The 18898-nt window shown below is 44.4% G+C and overlaps 1 protein-coding gene across 1 annotated transcript; it reads left to right on the forward strand.

Annotated features, from left to right (window-relative positions):
• The first annotated feature begins 117 nt into the window (after positions 1 to 117).
• On the forward strand, positions 118 to 18664 carry LOC110520798 (protein FAM189B). Its single transcript, XM_036961687.1, has 15 exons — positions 118 to 1571; positions 4484 to 4540; positions 4789 to 4896; positions 5084 to 5200; positions 9870 to 9977; positions 10122 to 10282; positions 13895 to 13994; positions 14287 to 14359; positions 14732 to 14844; positions 14887 to 15041; positions 15137 to 15477; positions 16748 to 16816; positions 16909 to 17090; positions 17230 to 17376; positions 17471 to 18664. Exons 1-15 carry the CDS (start codon positions 1341 to 1343, stop codon positions 17720 to 17722), a joined length of 2214 nt encoding a protein of 737 aa, XP_036817582.1. The 5' UTR covers positions 118 to 1340; the 3' UTR covers positions 17723 to 18664.
• The last annotated feature ends 234 nt before the right edge of the window (positions 18665 to 18898 follow it).

Raw genomic sequence — 18898 nt, forward strand, 5'->3', positions numbered from 1 at the left:
CTCACAGTGCAGTGAAATCCTATCTGATTGGCTGGCTGCAGTAAACCTTGAAGGTGGATGCCCCTCCCTCGCAGCATCAGCACCAGGACACGCAGGCTTTGCCGCATCCTCCACGCGCGTCTGGCGTGCCTTTTCGTCACATGACGACGTGTCGGTTTACAAACACTAGGCATTCCTTTCTTTTGCCTCTATGGTGAAGGAGAGAGAATGGAGGGTTGGGGTGATGGTGAACGGGAAAGAGAAGAATGATCATCAGCAAGGCTCTTTGACTTGGGAAACGGATGTGTGTGAAACTGGAACCGATCGCTTGAGGCGTGTGTGTGTGTGTGTGTGTGACGTATAATTCGGTGCAGTGAGGTAGATGTCCGGGATATACACGAACGGGAGGCCCGCGTGACTGCTGCAGGGAAGAGAGAAGAGGACAGAGGGAGTGAGTTTGTGTGGTCCACCGCAAAACTCCCACGGAGTCAAAAGATGGAAAGAGGAGGAATAGCAAATGAAAACAGCACAAACGTGCGGACGGCTCAAGGAGGATGGACTGTCTATAATATATTTACGTTTACTTTCGACGGATTTAATTAATTTCTTAACCTGAACGGTTTGCCGACAGGACCGATTAAGATCTGATCAAGAGCTATCTCTCTCATCCTTCGGATAGGTCCGGTAGTCGGACCTTCGTGAGGACAGGACAACTCGGGCCTTGTTTCGATGCTTGTTCCTCGTCACCTTGACAAGATCCAGACCCACTCACTGCCCTACGCAATACACGTGGTTTCTCATTACCGTAGAAACAACGGGATATCTGGTGCTTAATAACGGGTGCTGCTACAGGACTGCGGCCTCGGGGCTCCGCCCACCGCAATGCTATGGGCCTTGGGAGGTAGAGATATTGAGAGAAAAGAACAGAGGAACGGAGCTGTGTGTCGTAAATGCATTCAGGTTCTCAAGGATTAGCCCTAGGTATTTTTTCTTATTTTTCTCCTCACGTGAACATGTTGAAGTTTGTCTGGGGTGCAGATGTAATAGGACATATACACTCTGCTAAGCAGCTATTGCTGTTTTCATATGCTAAATAGCCCAGTCTTCTGAGTTGAGAGTTTTTGGAAACTGCACTGTGGCGTGTCAGGATCGAACCTTGGGGATTGCACAACGGGCTTTGTCATCTGCCAATTGACAACGCAGGGCCAAAGTGAAAAGGGGGTGATTTTTTACAAAGCAACCAACTCTCCATCTCTCCTACACACACACACACACACACACACACACACACACCGCATATAGGCCTACACACACGCACACATACACAGGCTCACCACTCTCCACACATACACACACCAACCATGCCATCCCCGTCAGACTCCAGCAGTGTAGTGTCAGCCTCTGGGTCTAGGGGCTGGTCAGATAGCTGCCGGGGCATGTCTGGCCGTCAGGGTGGGGCCAAACTGCTGCTGTACCTGGGGCTGTGCCACCTGGGCCTGGGGGCCATGGTCCTGGCCTTCTCCTTCACCAGCATGGCCTTCACATCCTCAGCCCGCGTCCGACAGTCCTGCCCCTTCTGGGCCGGCTTCTTTGTGAGTATCCTGTGGGAGCATCTCTAAATGGGCTGAATCACTACCTTTCCTTCGTCTGCACTGACAAGGAGGGACTATTGTGGAGACCTAAATATCATGTTTAGCAGGATAATCATAAGTCCATTATGCAATGGAGGAACATGATCGTAATGCAAAAAAATAAATTTACGGTTTACAGATGTGGGACCTTCATTTGATCACTATTTCACAAGCAAGGAATAAGGCCTTTAAGAAATGTAAGAACTCTCAAGAGCAGCATGATTTTGTCCTATATAAACGTCACAGAAGTGAAGCACAGAGCAGGATGGGTGAGGCTCAGAGGAGTTACTTTGCTGAGAAAATCATTGAAAACAAAAATGACCCTAAAAAGCTTTGGAAATAATTTAAGGAACTAGGCTGTAGTAGCACTACCAAAAACAAACTAAATAGTATTGGACTGAACATCAAAGGGGAGATGGTATATGAAAAAGCAGAGGTTGCCAATGAATTAAACTCTTTGTTTACTTCTGTTGCCAGCAAGCTGGTTAGCAAGCTGCCCACCAGTTCTGGTTAGTATGGAAGCAACCAAGTCAAGAAGTATTATGTAGAGTTAGGGGTTCAGCCAAACCAGACATTTTGCAAAGGTAGAAACAGACAAAATAGTCAGTATGCTGGCAGAGCTTAAATGCTCCAAAGTCACAGGCCTGGATAATATTCCTGCAAGGTTTCTAATAGATTCTGCTGAGCAAATTGGCCCTTGTATTACGCATATTGTTAATCTCTCTCTTGAACAAGGCACCTTTCCCAGGGACATGAAACAAGCTAAAGCTATACCTCTGTATAAGAAGGGGATAAAGTCTGACCCTGGGAATTATAGGCCTGTATCTATCCTCAGTGTAACATCAAAGATCCTGGAGAGAATTGTACATGAGCAAATGTATGAATGTGTTAACAAACAGGGTCTAATGTATGATTTTCAGTCGGGATTTAGAAAAACATACTCCACTGATTCATGTCTACTTTACTTGACTGACTTCATCAGAAAATATTGATGAGGGAAATCTGTGTGGGATGGTACTGCTTGACCTAAGGCCTTTGATACAGTCTCCAAACTGGAGGCACTGGGGTTAAGCAGTATCCCTCTAGGCTGAGTAAAGTCTGATTTATCAGGAAGGGAGCAAGTAATAGAGGTTAATGGTTCACTGTCTCAGGCAAAACCAATGAGTTGTGGCGTTCCGCAGGGGAGTGTGCTTGGGCCTCTGCTGTTTTTATTGTATATTAATGATATGAAAGATGCTTGTTCTTGCTGTCTTTTTCTTTATGCGGATGACTCTACACTTCTGGTGTCTCACAAAAGTAAAACTATGTTGGAGAGCATACTTAGTACAGAGATTATTAACATTCGCAAATGGCTTGGATATAATAAGCTATCTCTGCACTTAGGGAAAACTGAAGCAATTATTTTTGGATCAAGACCTAAATTGTGTAGGTTGTCTGAAATCAGAGTGGAGTTAGGGGGTGAGGTGCTGACTACTAAAACCTCTGTTAGCTACTTGGGATGTATCCTTGATGGAAGCTTGGGAGGTGTGAGCATGGCCAATAAGGTGCTAGGGAAGGTTAATGTCAGGACTAAGTTTTTGGCTAGAAAGTGGAGGCTTATCTAAGCTTATGAAGGGGAAGCTCCAGATAGCCCAGAATAAGTTGATCAGGGTAGTATTGAAGGTGAGTCCACGTACTCACATAGGCAGGAGCTGCTTTCAGGAACTAAACCTTTGAGGCTAGGGTGTCCCAAATTAGACTAGGTTTGGTTTACAGGAGTATTTATGGTCCTGCGCCCAGATATTTAAGTGATTACTTTCCTCATGTTAGGGATGCACACAATCACAGACCAGATCAGGTGTTGCTGATGTGTGCTTATACAGGTTCAGGAGTAATGCTGGGAAAGGTACTTTCTTGTATACTGGAACCTCAGATAGGCAGATAGGCAGTTGCCTCTGCCTATAAAAACAACGTCCTCTCTGGACAGCTGTAAAAATATGTTTGATGTCCTCTGTGCCCATATGAATAACTATGATGTAACTGGAATTTTTTTAACCTTTATTTAACCAGGCAAGTCAGTTAAGAACAAATTCTTATTTTCAATGATGGCCTAGTGGGTTTACAGAGATTATTCAGGGGCAGAGTGACAGATGTGTACCTTGTCAGCTCAGGGGTTTGAACTTACAACCTTCTGGTTACTAGTCCAACGCTCTAACCACTAGGCTACCCTGTCGCCCCAGGGGCAGATGAGATAGTTCTTCTCTGTTTTTGTTTTATTATTTCACTGCCATTCTGTGTTCCATCTTGTCTAGCCATCTTGTCTCAAGAGGACCACAATGGAAATAAGTCCCAGACTTTATTGTGTGTTATTCTCTATGATTTTATTCATGTGCATGTATGGCTTTTAAGTTTTATGTGTGCTTGTTTTTTTTAAATGGTTGAATTAATAAACTAAACTTCATGCTAAGCATGAAATGCAAACCTGTAGTGTATTTGAGTTTTTTCCACTTTTAAATTTCTGACTTGATTTGCCCTAACTGAAAATGTATCAACCCCTACAAAAATATACGCAAATTATAATTCACATAATAATTCACATTTCCTTTTGCGGCAGGATTATTGTCCAAACTGCACCAAACTGTCTCAAATGAAGATCCTACATCTGAATGTGAAACTCACCCCTGAAAAGACAGAAGGCTGTTTTATAGGTGAAAGTAATATGGAGAATGTCTCTGTCAGAGGGAGATGGAGTGCAGATGGAGGAAAGGATTCATGGAGGAAACCTCTTACGAATATTGAAATGATTCCATATTTCCTGGCTGTGGTTGATTGTGTTCTAGATGTGATAATTGATGAATGTATTTTCCTTTCTGTAATTTGTGTGTTGTTCTTAGGTTGTGGCATCAGGGTTAGTTGGACTTATCTCATGGAGAAGACCACTCACTCTTGTGGTGAGTAGTACACAAGTGTCTATTTATATGTCAATGGTGTGTGTATGTGTGTGTTTGTGCGTGTGTGTGTGTGTGTGTGTATGTTTGTGCGTGTGTATGTAACTGACCAACCTGCTACCTGATTGGAACACAGGTCATCTGCACACCGAGCCCACCGAGCTACAGCCTATAGGCAGCTAGAACAAGTATTTAGGTCACAGGCAAGGTTACTCATCCCATGTGTGTCCTCCCCATGTCTCCCTCTCCAGGTGTCCCTCTTCATGCTGCTGTCTGCTGTGTGTGTCATCCTTAGTCTGGCTGGATCCATGCTCTCCTGTCAGAACGCACAGATGGTCAAGTCACTCCTCACCTGCCAGGTATGTAGGGAAAGGGGAAATGGGTTGCACCACTAAATTCATTCAACCAAAATGTGTCTTCCGCATTTAACCCAACCCATCTGAATCAGAGAGGTGTACACAGCCCTGTGGAGAGTAGGTGTGTGTGTGTGTGTGTGTGGGTGAGGGGGTGATGTGTGTGTGTTAATTCTCTGTGTGTGTTTTGCAGGTGGAGAATGGGTTGTGTGTGTGTTGCGCCCCAACACACTCCTGCTCTATAAACGAGGAGGAGACCCTGGTACTCTACCTAAACGCAGACTGCCACTCTGTCAGACATCAGCTCAAGGTGTGTGTTTAATGACAGCTCAGTGTGTGTGTGTTTAATGACAGCTCAGTGTGTTTGTTTTATGACAGCTTAGTGTGTGTGTGTTTAATGACAGCTCAGGGTGTGTGTGTTTAATGACAGCTCAGTGTGTGTGTTTAATGACAGCTCAATGTGTGTGTTTAATGACAGCTCAGTGTGTGTGTGTTTAATGCCAGCTCAATGTGTGTGTTTTATGACAGCTCAATGTGTGTGTGTGTTTAATGACAGCTCAGTGTGTGTGTGTTTAATGACAGCTCAGTGTGTGTGTGTTTTATGACAGCTCAGTGTGTGTTTGTGTTTAATGACAGCTCAATGTGTCTGCTTAATGACAGCTCAGTGTGTGTGTGTGTGTTTTATGACAGCTCAGTGTGTGTGTGTGTTTAATGACAGCTCAATGTGTGTGTTTAATGTCAACTCAGTGTGTGTGTGTTTATTGACAGCTCAATGTGTGTGTTTTATGACAGCTCAGTGTGTGTGTGTGTTTAATGACAGCTCAATGTGTGTGTTTAATGTCAGCTCAGTGTGTGTGTGTTTAATGACAGCTCAGTGTGTGTGTTTGTTTTATGACAGCTCAGTGTGTGTGTGTGTTTTATGACAGCTCAGTGTGTGTTTGTGTTTTATGACAGCTCAGTGTGTGTTTGTTTTATGACAGCTCAGTGTGTGTGTTTGTTTTATGACAGCTCAGTGTGTGTTTGTTTAATGACAGCTCAGTGTGTGTGTGTTTTATGACAGCTCAGTGTGTGTGTTTAATGACAGCTCAATGTGTGTGTGTGTTTTATGACAGCTCAGTGTGTGTTTGTTTTATGACAGCTCAGTGTGTGTTTGTTTTATGACAGCTCAGTGTGTGTGTTTGTTTTATGACAGCTCAGTGTGTGTTTGTTTAATGACAGCTCAGTGTGTGTGTGTTTTATGACAGCTCAGTGTGTGTGTTTAATGACAGCTCAATGTGTGTGTGTGTTTTATGACAGCTCAGTGTGTGTTTGTTTTATGACAGCTCAGTGTGTGTTTGTTTTATGACAGCTCAGTGTGTGTGTGTGTTTTAGTACAGGTCAATGTGTGTGTTTTATGACAGCTCAGTGTGTGTGTGTGTTTAATGACCACTCAGTGTGTGTGTGTGTTTAATGACAGCTCAATGTGTGTGTTTTATGACAGCTCAGTGTGTGTGTGTGTGTTTAATGACAGCTCAATGTGTGTGTTTTATGACAGCTCAGTGTGTGTGTGTGTTTTATGACAGCTCAATGTGTGTGTTTTATGACAGCTCAGTGTGTGTGTGTTTTATGACAGCTCAGTGTGTGTGTTTTATGACAGCTCAGTGTGTGTAAGTTTAATGACAGCTCAGTGTGTGTTTGTTTTATGACAGCTCAGTGTGTCTGTTTTATGACAGCTCATTGTGTGTGTTTAATGACAGCTCAGTGTGTGTTTGTTTTATGACAGCTCAGTGTGTGTGTGTGTTTTATGACAGCTCAGTGTGTGTTTGTTTTATGACAGCTCAGTGTGTCTGTTTAATGACAGCTCATTGTGTGTTTGTTTTATGACAGCTCGGTGTGTGTTTGTTTTATGACAGCTCAATGTGTGTGTGTGTGTTTAATGACAGCTCAGTGTGTGTGTTTGTTTTATGACAGCTCAGTGTGTGTGTGTGTTTTATGACAGCTCAGTGTGTGTTTGTTTTATGACAGCTCGGTGTGTGTTTTTGTTTTATGACAGCTCAGTGTGTGTGTGTGTTTAATGACAGCTCAGTGTGTGTGTGTGTTTAATGACAGCTCAGTGTGTGTGTGTGTTTTATGACAGCTCAGTGTGTGTTTGTGTTTACTGACAGCTCAGTGTGTGTGTTTAATGACAGCTCAGTGTGTTTGTTTTATGACAGCTCAGTGTGTGTGTGTGTTTTATGACAGCTCAGTGTGTGTGTGTGTGTTTAATGACAGCTCAGTGTGTGTGTTTAATGACAGCTCAGTGTGTGTGTTTTATGACAGCTCAGTGTGTGTGTTTAATGAAAGCTCAGTGTGTGAGTTTAATGACAGCTCAGTTTGTGTGTTTAATGACAGCTCAGTGTGTGTGTTTTATGACAGCTCAGTGTGTGTGTTTAATGACAGCTCAGTGTGTGTGTTTAATAACAGCTCAGTGTGTGTGTGTTTTATGACAGCTCAGTGTGTGTGTGTGTTTTATGACAGCTCAGTGTGTGTGTGTGTTTTATGACAGCTCAGTGTGTGTGTTTAATGACAGCTCAGTGTGTGTGTTTAATGACAGCTCAGTGTGTGTGTTTTATGACAGCTCAGTGTGTGTGTGTGTTTTATGACAGCTCAGTGTGTGTGTTTAATGACAGCTCAGTGTGTGTGTGTGTTTTATGACAGCTCAGTGTGTGTGTGTGTTTAATGACAGCTCAATGTGTGTGTTTTATGACAGCTCAGTGTGTGTGTGTGTTTAATGGCAGCTCAATGTGTGTGTTTAATGACAGCTCAGTGTGTGTGTTTAATGACAGCTCAGTGTGTGTGTTTTATGACAGCTCAATGTGTGTGTGTGTTTAACGACAGCTCAGTGTGTGTATTTAATGACAGCTCAGTGTGTGTGTGTGTTTTATGACAGCTCAGTGTGTGTGTGTGTTTAATGACAGCTCAATGTGTGTGTTTTATGACAGCTCAGTGTGTGTGTGTGTTTTATGACAGCTCAATGTGTGTGTTTTATGATAGCTCAGTGTGTGTGTTTAATGACAGCTCAGTGTGTGTGTTTTATGACAGCTCAGTGTGTGTGTTTAATGACAGCTCAGTGTGTGTGTTTTATGACAGCTAAGTGTGTGTGTTTAATGACAGCTCAGTGTGTGTGTTTAATGACAGCTCAGTGTGTGTGTTTAATGACAGCTCAGTGTGTGTGTGTTTAATGACAGCTCAGTGTGTGTGTTTTATGACAGCTCAGTGTGTGTGTTTAATGACAGCTCAGTGTGTGTGTTTTATGACAGCTCAGTGTGTGTGTTTTATGACAGCTCAGTGTGTGTGTTTAATGACAGCTCAGTGTGTGTGTTTAATGACAGCTCAGTGTGTGTGTTTAATGACAGCTCAGTGTGTGTGTGTTTAATGACAGCTCAGTGTGTGTGTTTAATGACAGCTCAGTGTGTGTGTTTAATGACAGCTCAGTGTGTGTGTTTAATGACAGCTCAGTGTGTGTGTTTAATGACAGCTCAGTGTGTGTGTTTATTGACAGCTCAGTGTGTGTGTTTAATGACAGCTCAGTGTGTGTGTGTTTAATGACAGCTCAGTGTGTGTGTTTAATGACAGCTCAGTGTGTGTGTTTAATGACAGCTCAGTGTGTGTGTTTAATGACAGCTCAGTGTGTGTGTTTAATGACAGCTCAGTGTGTGTGTTTAATGACAGCTCAGTGTGTGTGTTTAATGACAGCTCAGTGTGTGTGTTTAATGACAGCTCAGTGTGTGTGTTTAATGACAGCTCAGTGTGTGTGTTTAATGGCAGCTCAGTGTGTGTTTAATGACAGCTCAGTGTGTGTGTTTAATGGCAGCTCAGTGTGTGTGTTTAATGGCAGCTCAATGTGTGTGTGTGTTTAATGACAGCTCAGTGTGTGTGTGTTTAATGACAGCTCAGTGTGTGTGTTTAATGACAGCTCAGTGTGTGTGTTTAATGACAGCTCAGTGTGTGTGTGTTTAATGACAGTTCAGTGTGTGTGTTTAATGACAGCTCAGTGTGTGTGTTTAATGACAGCTCAGTGTGTGTGTTTAATGACAGCTCAGTGTGTGTGTGTGTTTAATGACAGCTCAGTGTGTGTGTTTAATGACAGCTCAGTGTGTGTGTTTAATGACAGCTCAGTGTGTGTGTTTAATGACAGCTCAGTGTGTGTGTTTAATGACAGCTCAGTGTGTGTGTTTAATGACAGCTCAGTGTGTGTGTTTAATGACAGCGTAGTGTGTGTGTGTTTAATGACAGCTCAGTGTGTGTGTTTAATGACAGCTCAGTGTGTGTGTTTAATGACAGCTCAGTGTGTGTGTTTAATGACAGCTCAGTGTGTGTGTTTAATGACAGCTCAGTGTGTGTGTGTTTAATGACAGCTCAGTGTGTGTGTTTAATGACAGCTCAGTGTGTGTGTTTAATGACAGCTCAGTGTGTGTGTTTAATGACAGCTCAGTGTGTGTGTTTAATGACAGCTCAGTGTGTGTGTTTTATGACAGCTCAGTGTGTGTGTGTTTTATGACAGCTCAGTGTGTGTGTTTAATGACAGCTCAGTGTGTGTGTTTAATGACAGCTCAGTGTGTGTGTTTAATGACAGCTCAGTGTGTGTGGCGTCTATATTCTCTGAGTATGTGGGCTACATTTTCTGATGTCGACATAATTTATGCAGATGATGTAAGCAGAGCATAATATAATTGCCAAGGCACATGATGCACGCTGCAGTATGTATAAATGATTACAAACAGTAACCAAACTGCTCCTAACTGCCCTGGCTGTGTGTTACATGCTGATCTCCCCTCCTCTTTTCCAGGACCTGTGTGTTACGTGCTGATCTCCCCTCCTCTGTTCCAGGACCTGTGTGTTACGTGCTGATCTCCCCTCCTCTGTTCCAGGACCTGTGTGTTACGTGCTGATCTCCCCTCCTCTGTTCCAGGACCTGTTGTTCAGTGCTTGTGGTCTGAGTGTCCTCTTTTCTGTTCCAGGATCTGTTGTTCAGTGCTTGTGGTCTGAGTATTCTCTCTACCATCATCTGTACTCTCTCTACTGTCACCTGTAGTATACACATCTTCTCCCTGGACCTAGTGCACCTGGTGAGTCCACACACACACACACACACACACACACACACACACACACACACACACACACACACACACACACACACACAGACAATATTTTCTTTATCCATCCCTTATGATTTCTCCCCTCCTCTATCTCTGTTTGTTTCTCTCTAGCTCGCCCCGCACCGCTCTCGCTCCGTCAACCCAGAATGCACCACTCCTCAGGACGCCTTCCTGACCAACATCATGGACTTTGAGGAGTTTGTCCCGCCCATCCCTCCGCCCCCCTACTACCCCCCTGAATACACCTGCAGCTCTGAGACAGACGCACAGAGGTAATAACACACACGCAGGTAGCCTGCAGGTTAGAGCGTTGGGGTTGCTGGTTCGAATACCGGACCTGACAGGGTGATAAATATGTTGCTGTGCCCTTGAGCATTGCACTTAACCCTAATTGCTCCAGGACCGCTGGACAATGGTAACCCTAGCTGTGACCCCACCCCACTCCCTGCGGGTGTCTCAGGTTGGGATATGCAAGAAACACATTTGTTACAGTTTTTCTTCAATTGCTAAAAAGCATTGGTCAATACTGAAGCCATTTTTTCAAAACTCTTCACACAGTCTGCATTACCAACATGCATCTTGGCCAGACACTTAATCTCACCTCCAGAACTCAGTCAAACCACCAAAACACTTCATGCATGTCTCAAAATAAGCTCGTTCGACCAGAACACTGGCAACAATTCTCAGTCAGAAAGCATACAGTACATTGTCACTCATAACACACGGACCTAAATAACACTAACAGGGAGCATTACATAAATTAGGAACTTTTCTTTGAAGTTTGAATGAATTTTCACGTAAATCAGTATTTCATTATAGAATAAGAATAACACCTTTTCACTTTATTGACTGTACTAAAGTATATGGAACAAGAATGAATCAGAAATGCAGCAATTTGCTTCAATAACCTTCATTTTTTCTATATCTTTGCATATAATAATTTACTGTTGAAATACAAATTCCAGAAATTCAAGGGCTGCAATAATAATTACAAAAAAACATCATCAACATGTCTAGTATAACACTCATACTGTACAGTACTGTGAGGGTTCTAGTTCTCATCAACATGTCTAGTATAACACTCATACTGTACAGTACTGTGAGGGTTCTAGTTCTCATCACCATGTCTAGTATAACACTCATACTGTACAGTACTGTGAGGGTTCTAGTTCTCATCAACATGTCTAGTATTACACTCATACTGTACAGTACTGTGAGGGTTCTAGTTCTAATCAACATGTCTAGTATAATCACTCATACTGTACAGTACTGTGAGGGTTCTAGTTCTAATCAACATGTATAGTATAACACTCATACTGTACAGTACTGTGAGGGTTCTAGTTCTCATCAACATGTCTAGTATAACACTCATACTGTACAGTACTGTGAGGGTTCTAGTTCTCATCAACATGTATAGTATAACACTCATACTGTACAGTACTGTGAGGGTTCTAGTTCTAATCAACATGTCTAGTATAATCACTCATACTGTACAGTACTGTGAGGGTTCTAGTTCTAATCAACATGTCTAGTATAATCACTCATACTGTACAGTACTGTGAGGGTTCTAGTTCTCATCAACATGTCTAGTATAACACTCATACTGTACAGTACTGTGAGGGTTCTAGTTCTAATCAACATGTCTAGTATAATCACTCATACTGTACAGTACTGTGAGGGTTCTAGTTCTAATCAACATGTCTAGTATAACACTCATACTGTACAGTACTGTGAGGGTTCTAGTTCTCATCAACATGTCTAGTATAACACTCATACTGTACAGTACTGTGAGGGTTCTAGTTCTAATCAACATGTCTAGTATAATCACTCATACTGTACAGTACTGTGAGGGTTCTAGTTCTAATCAACATGTCTAGTATAACACTCATACTGTACAGTACTGTGAGGGTTCTAGTTCTAATCAACATGTATAGTATAATCACTCATACTGTACAGTACTGTGAGGGTTCTAGTTCTCATCAACATGTCTAGTATAACACTCATACTGTACAGTACTGTGAGGGTTCTAGTTCTCATCAAAATGTCTAGTATAACACTCATAATGTACAGTACTGTGAGGGTTCTAGTTCTAATCAACATGTATAGTATAATCACTCATACTGTACAGTACTGTGAGGGTTCTAGTACTCATCAACATGTCTAGTATAACACTCATACTGTACAGTACTGTGAGGGTTCTAGTTCTAATCAACATGTATAGTATAATCACGCATACTGTAGAGTACTGTGAGGGTTCTAGGTTTCATCAACATGTCAAGTATAACACGCATACTGTAGAGTACTGTGAGGGTTCTAGTTCTTATCAACATGTCTAGTATAATACTCATACTGTACAGTACTGGAGAGAGGGAGAACTAGAACTCTCAAGGTACCTTACAGTATCAACATGAAAGCAATGAAAAATTATTCACAGTTTGGTCCAAATACATTTCTGTGTCACTGACTGTGTGAAGAGTTTTACAATGTGACTTCAGTTTTGACCAATGCATGTTAGCAATTGGGGAAAAAAATGTAAACACTTGTGTGCAACAGGACAAATATATCTACACTGTTCAAAAAAATGAAGGGAACACTAAAATAACACATCCTAGATCTGAATGAATGAAATATTCTTATTAAATACTTTTTTCTTTACATAGTTGAATGTGCTGACAACAAAATCACACAAAAATGATCAATGGAAATCAAATCTATCAACCCATGGAGGTCTGGATTTGGAGTCACACTCAAAATTAAAGTGGAAAACCACACTACAGGCTGATCCAACCCTCCTTAAAACAAGTCAAAATGAGGCTCAGTAGTGTGTGTGGCCTGAGGATCTCATCTCGGTACCTAATGGCAGTCAGGCTACCTCTGGCGAGCACATGGAGGGCTGTGCGGCCCCCCAAAGAAATGCCACCCCACACCATGACTGACCCACTGCCAAACCGGTCATGCTGGAGGATGTTGCAGGCAGCAGAACGTTCTCCACGGCGTCTCCAGACTCTGTCACGTCTGTCACATGTGCTCAGTGTGAACCTGCTTTCATCTGTGAAGAGCACAGGGCGCCAGTGGCGAATTTGGTGTTCTCTGGCAAATGCCAAACGTCCTGCACGGTGTTGGGCTGTAAGCACAACCCCAACCTGTGGACGTTGGGCCCTCATACCACCCTCATGGAGTCTGTTTCTGACCGTTTGAGCAGACACATGCACATTTGTGGCCTGCTGGAGGTCATTTTGCAGGGCTCTGGCAGTGCTCCTCCTGCTCCTCCTTGCACAAAGGCGGAGGTAGCGGTCCTGCTGCTGGGTTGTTGCCCTCCTATGGCCTCCTCCACGTCTCCTGATGTACTGGCCTGTCTCCTGGTAGCGCCTCCATGCTCTGGACACTACGCTGACAGACACAGCAAACCTTCTTGCCACAGCTCGCATTGATGTTCCATCCTGGATGAGCTGCACTGCCTGAGCCACTTGTGTGGGTTGTAGACTCCGTCTCATGCTACCACTAGAGTGAAAGCACCGCCAGCATTCAAAAGTGACCAAAACATCAGCCTGGAAGCATAGGAACTGAGAAGTGGTCTGTGGTCACCACCTGCAGAACCACTCCTTTATTGGGGGTGTCTTGCTAATTGCCAATAATTCTCACCTGTTGTCCATTCCATTTGCACAACAGCATGTGAAATTTATTGTCAATCAGGGTTGCTTCCTAAGTGGACAGTTTGATTTCACAGAAGTGTGATTGACTTGGAGTTACATTGTTTAAGTGTTGTTTAAGTGTTCCCTTTATTTTTTTGAGCAGTGTATTATTATTAAACACACACTCTAGCATTTGTAAATAGCCAATAAAATCAGTCTTCATTGTTTGTCTGTGTGTCTATATGTCCTCAGTATCACCTATAACGGGTCGATGGAGAGTCCAGTTCCTCTGTACCCCACTGACTGTCCCCCTCCTTACGAATTAGTGATGGGGCAGAGAGCAGCTAGCCAGGTCAGTGGAGGAATCTGGACATGTTTGCTGGATTGTGTGTGTGTGTGTGTGTGTGTGTGTGTGTGTGTGTGTGTGTGTGTGTGTGTGTGTGTGTGTGTGTGTGTGTGTGTGTGTGTGTGTGTGTGTGTGTGTGTGTGAAAGAAAGAAAGAAAGAAAGAAATAAAGAGAGAGAGATTGAGAGAGAGAACGTGCTAAGCAGGAATACAGGACAATTGTCTCTGTGTGTGTTTGTTTGTGTGTGCATGCGGGTGTGTGTGTCTATTAAACACATGTGCTGTGTGGTTGTCTTTAGGCCACGGTGTTTGACAGCCATGGGAATGAGCTGTCTGGAGAGAGGGCCACATCCACTGCCTTCAGCGGAGAGGGTCAGAGTCACACATGCTACATTCTGTTCACTTCAGCTCTGTTATTCATGTTTTTACCAGTCTGGTATTGAAAGGAGAGTTTCCATGACCCACTGGAATTGTGATACAGTGAATTATAAGTGAAATAATATGTCTGTAAACAATTGTTGGAAAAATGACTTGTGTCATGCACAAAGTAGATGTCCTAACTGAGTTGCCAAAACTATAGTTTGTTAACCAGAAATTTGTGGAGAGGTTGAAAAACTAGTTTTAATGACTCCAACCTAAGTGTATGTAAACTTCCGACTTCAACTGTAAACAGGCAACACTGCCAATTCATAAATTTAGCCTAATATAAACAAGTAAATGAACCGTCTCCCTCCCTCCCTCCAGTCTCCATGGACAGTGGTTCTCTGTTGATGTCGGAGATCATTGACATCCCAGACGACTCCTCACCTTCAGAGGACTCCGGCCTTGTGGGGGTGGGGGTGAGGGCTAGGGGGGAGAGAGGGAGCACCGGGGGAGTGGAGGGGGGAGACGGGGGAGAAGGAGGGGAGTATGTGAGCTTCCGTGGCCCCCCTCCCCAACCCCCGGAGAGTCCCCTGGTAGAGAGTCCCCTGATGGGCCCCAGGGCCAGGCGATGCTACAGAGGAGAGAGGTCCAACTCCTGCTCCTCATCTAGCACTGCTACAGCTACATACAGGTAAATACAAGGACAATCACACACACAGTTCACAGCCACTTTCTTACAGCTCCTTCTCAAAAGAGAACAACACTCCCCCTCCCCTATCTTTGCAGGTCTCCAGTGTTGAGGCGACAGGCTATGTTGGCCAGTAGTTGTTCCCAGTTGGAGCTGCTAGGGGGCGCCACCTCTCACCAGCGCTCCTCTATCCTAGAGAAACGAGTCGGGCCTTGCACCCCTTTACGACGCGGTTCTGCCTCTGCCTCTGCAGCTCCTCCCACTTCCTCATCCTCAGCTGTCAATCAGCAGGGTGGTCACGGCAACGGCATACCCCTTCCCCTACAGCCGTTGTACTTGCGTCGTCAGGGCGGAAGGAGCGAGAGGGGGGATAGTGACGGGCTTCTGCCCCTAGTGAGGTCACACAGCGAGCCTGGCCTCAGCTCTTCTGCTGATACAGGTGGGTACACACTAGAGGTCGACCGATTAATCGGAATGGCCAAGTTTTCATAACAATCAGATTTTTTTTTTTTTACACCTTTATTTCATCTTTATTTAACTAGGCAAGTCAGTTAAGAACACATTCTTATATTCAATGACGGTCTAGGAACAGTGGGTTAACTTCCTTGTTCAGGGGCAGAACGACAGATTTTTACCTTGTCAGCTCAGGGATTCAGTCTTGCAACCTTAGGGTTAACTATTCCAACACTCTAACCACCTGCCTCACGAGGAGCCCACCTGTTCCGCGAATGCAGTACGAAGCCAAGGTAAGTTGCTAACTAGCATTAAACTTAATCAATCATAATCACTAGTTATATCTATCTACACATGGTTGATGATATTACTAGTTCATCTAGCGTGTCCTGCGTTGCATATAATCGATGCAGTGCGCATTCGCGAAAAAGGACTGTCGTTGCTCCAACGTGTACCTAACCATAAACACAAATGCCTTTCTTAAAATCAATACACAGAAGTATATATATTGCACTTTTACTTTCTTCTCCACCACTTTTTCATTTAAACCAAATTGAACATGTTTCATTATTTATTTGAGGCTAAATTAATTTTATTGATGTATTATATTAAGTTAAAATAAGTGTTCATTCAGTATGGTTGTAATTGTCATTATTACAACAACAACAAAAAGTACAAATCGGCCGATTAATCGGTATCGGCTTTTTTTTGTCCTCCAATAATCGGTATCAGTGTTGAAAAATCATAATCGGTCGACCTCTAGTACACACACACAACACACATGTACAGACATCCAGTGTTAGTGATTTACAACTCACACTATGAACACATTATGAACACGCTATCTCTCCCTCCCTCTCTCCTCTCTCCCTTCCTTTCTCCTCTCTCCCCTTCCTCCCTCTCTCTTTCCTCTGACCCCTCCCTCTCTCCTCTTCCTCACTCTCTCCTCTTTTCCCTCCCTCTCTCCCTCCCTCTCTCTCCCTCCCTCCATTTCTCCTCTCTCCCCTCCCTCTTTCATCTGACCCCTCCCTCTCTCCCTCCCTCTCTCCTCCCTCCCCTCCCTCTCTCCTCTCGCCCTTCCTCTCTCTCCCTCCTCAAATCTCCCTCCCTCTCTCATCTCTCCCACCCTCTCGCCCTTCTCCCAGCTCCTTCTCTTCTCTCCCCTCCCTCTCTGCACTCTCCCTCCCTCTCTGCTCTCTCCCTCCCTCTCTGCTCTCTCCCTCCCTCTCTGCTCTCTCCCTCCCTCTCTGCTCTAGTTGACTTCAGTGGTGGCTCAGTGGGCAGTAAAGGAGTGAGGGAGGGCTCTCAGACCTCTACAGACACAGGTGAGAATCTAAAGGTTAGCGGTTAGAGAAGGCAGTGTTGACCACCTTTGGGTTAGACACTACAGATTATAGTTTCTGTCTGTCTTCCCCAGGTCCGGCCTCCGAGGCATGCCTGCTACCCCGCTCCTCTCTGGTGCCCCCCTCAGCCCTCCTCCCCAGGAAGGGCAGTGTGAAGGCAGCCACCATGGGGCGCACCTTGCCCCTCTCCAAAGGCCCTGCCAACTCTCCCTTGCACCTGCCCAAAGAATGCAACCGCTCTCTTGGGGACCTCAAGGTGTGTAATGGCTGAAAAAGACTAATAACAGCAGCCATAAACTCTGCAAAGATACTTATATCTAGAAATGGACATATTGTATGTAGAAAGATTATGCCAGGTCCTCATTTCTCATCCTCTCTCCTTTTCTTCCTGTCAGGTGACGAGGGGGTTGGTGGCTCGCTTCCTGCAGCGCTCCAAACGGAACCTGGCGTCCGCTGCAGAGAATTCTGGGAACACGGGACAGGGTCAGAAAAGGAGAGGCGGGGTGGAGGGCAACGGGACAGGCCATCTCCCTTTAGAGCAGGTAACACACACTGACACTTATAGACACATACAGTAAATACACACACACTCACATACAGACACACACACTCACACTAGTGTCTGTCTGTCTCAAGGTGTTACGTAACTCCTGGGGGGCCAGCCAGGGATCCCACCCGCCACACCCTCATCACCGTGGTCACCACCACTCCTATAGCGACAGCCGCCACAACCGCCGTCATTGCAACCAACCCCCTGTGACGGAGGGGATCCACTTGCGCAGCTGCGGCGACTTAAGCTCCTCCTCCTCTGCGTCGCTATGGCGATTACTGACGGCCAACCCCCCTCACGGGTCATCAGGGGCACTGTACACAGAGTCAGCCCTGTAAGAGGGAGAGGAAGGATGAAGGAACAGGCTACTGACATATCCTGATGGGCGGTGGAGGGAGTCAGCATTATGAGGAGGGAACGACTGGACCTTTGCTACAGCCTTGTTCCAATACTTTCAACATGCATCCTACCTCTTTCCCTTCCTCCTTCCCCTTGGAGCCCTCCTCTGCACCTGCGCCTGGCCTTCCTTTCCTGAACTTTGACCTCTCAACTAACCTCCTACCTTCAACCTCCACCTAGCCATGCTGAACACAACTCTCTGGGATCTCTCTTTAACTTCAAGACTAGAGAGGATGGAGAGAAGGAGTAGGATAATGAAGTTTCCCCTAGACTCTGAGCTATGGTCAGTTTAGTGTTTCTCCTCCTAATGGTTAAGGTTAGGATCAGTGGAGCATAAGCTGATCCTAGATCTGTGTCTAAGGTAAACACTTTTCTGGAGCTGTGAACATCACTCTTATACGAACCGCATACACTCATTAAACTGCTCACTCTTTTTCAAAACTCAAATGTACGTTCATTTGTCCAGCTCTTCATCCGGAGCGAAATTCACTAAGTGTTCACGGAACTCACCTTTTTGTCTTCCACTCGTGAAATGGTTAACCTTCCTTTTTTCCTGATGACACTGTAAAATGTACAGAACATTTTTTTTTGCCCACTGACAGTGAAAGTTTAATGGCCTGCTAGTGTCGCCGTATGTTTACAAACTTACATCTTTATTAGTCTTTTTTTTGTGGTTCATTTTCTTGAGGTAAAATCAAAATGTAATCCTCAACACCCCTCATCTAGTCCATCTCCAATCTGCCTTCAGAAGAAAGGTGCCTCAAACTCAAAACTCACACACCATCTACCCCAAACTCAAAACTCACACACCATCTACCCCAAACTCAAAACTCACACACCATATACCCCAAACTCAAAACTCACACACCATCTACCCCAAACTCAAAACTCACACACCATCTACCCCAAACTCAAAACTAACACACCATCTACCCCAAACTCAAAACTCACACACCATCTACCCCAAACTCAAAACTCACACACCATCTACCCCAAACTCAAAACTCACACACCATCTACCCCAAACTCAAAACTCACACACCATATACCCCAAACTCAAAACTAACACACCATCTACCCCAAACTCAAAACGCACACACCATCTACCCCAAACT

Source organism: Oncorhynchus mykiss, chromosome 2 (assembly GCF_013265735.2).
Source record: "Oncorhynchus mykiss isolate Arlee chromosome 2, USDA_OmykA_1.1, whole genome shotgun sequence".
Taxonomy (NCBI): Eukaryota; Metazoa; Chordata; class Actinopteri; order Salmoniformes; family Salmonidae; genus Oncorhynchus; species Oncorhynchus mykiss.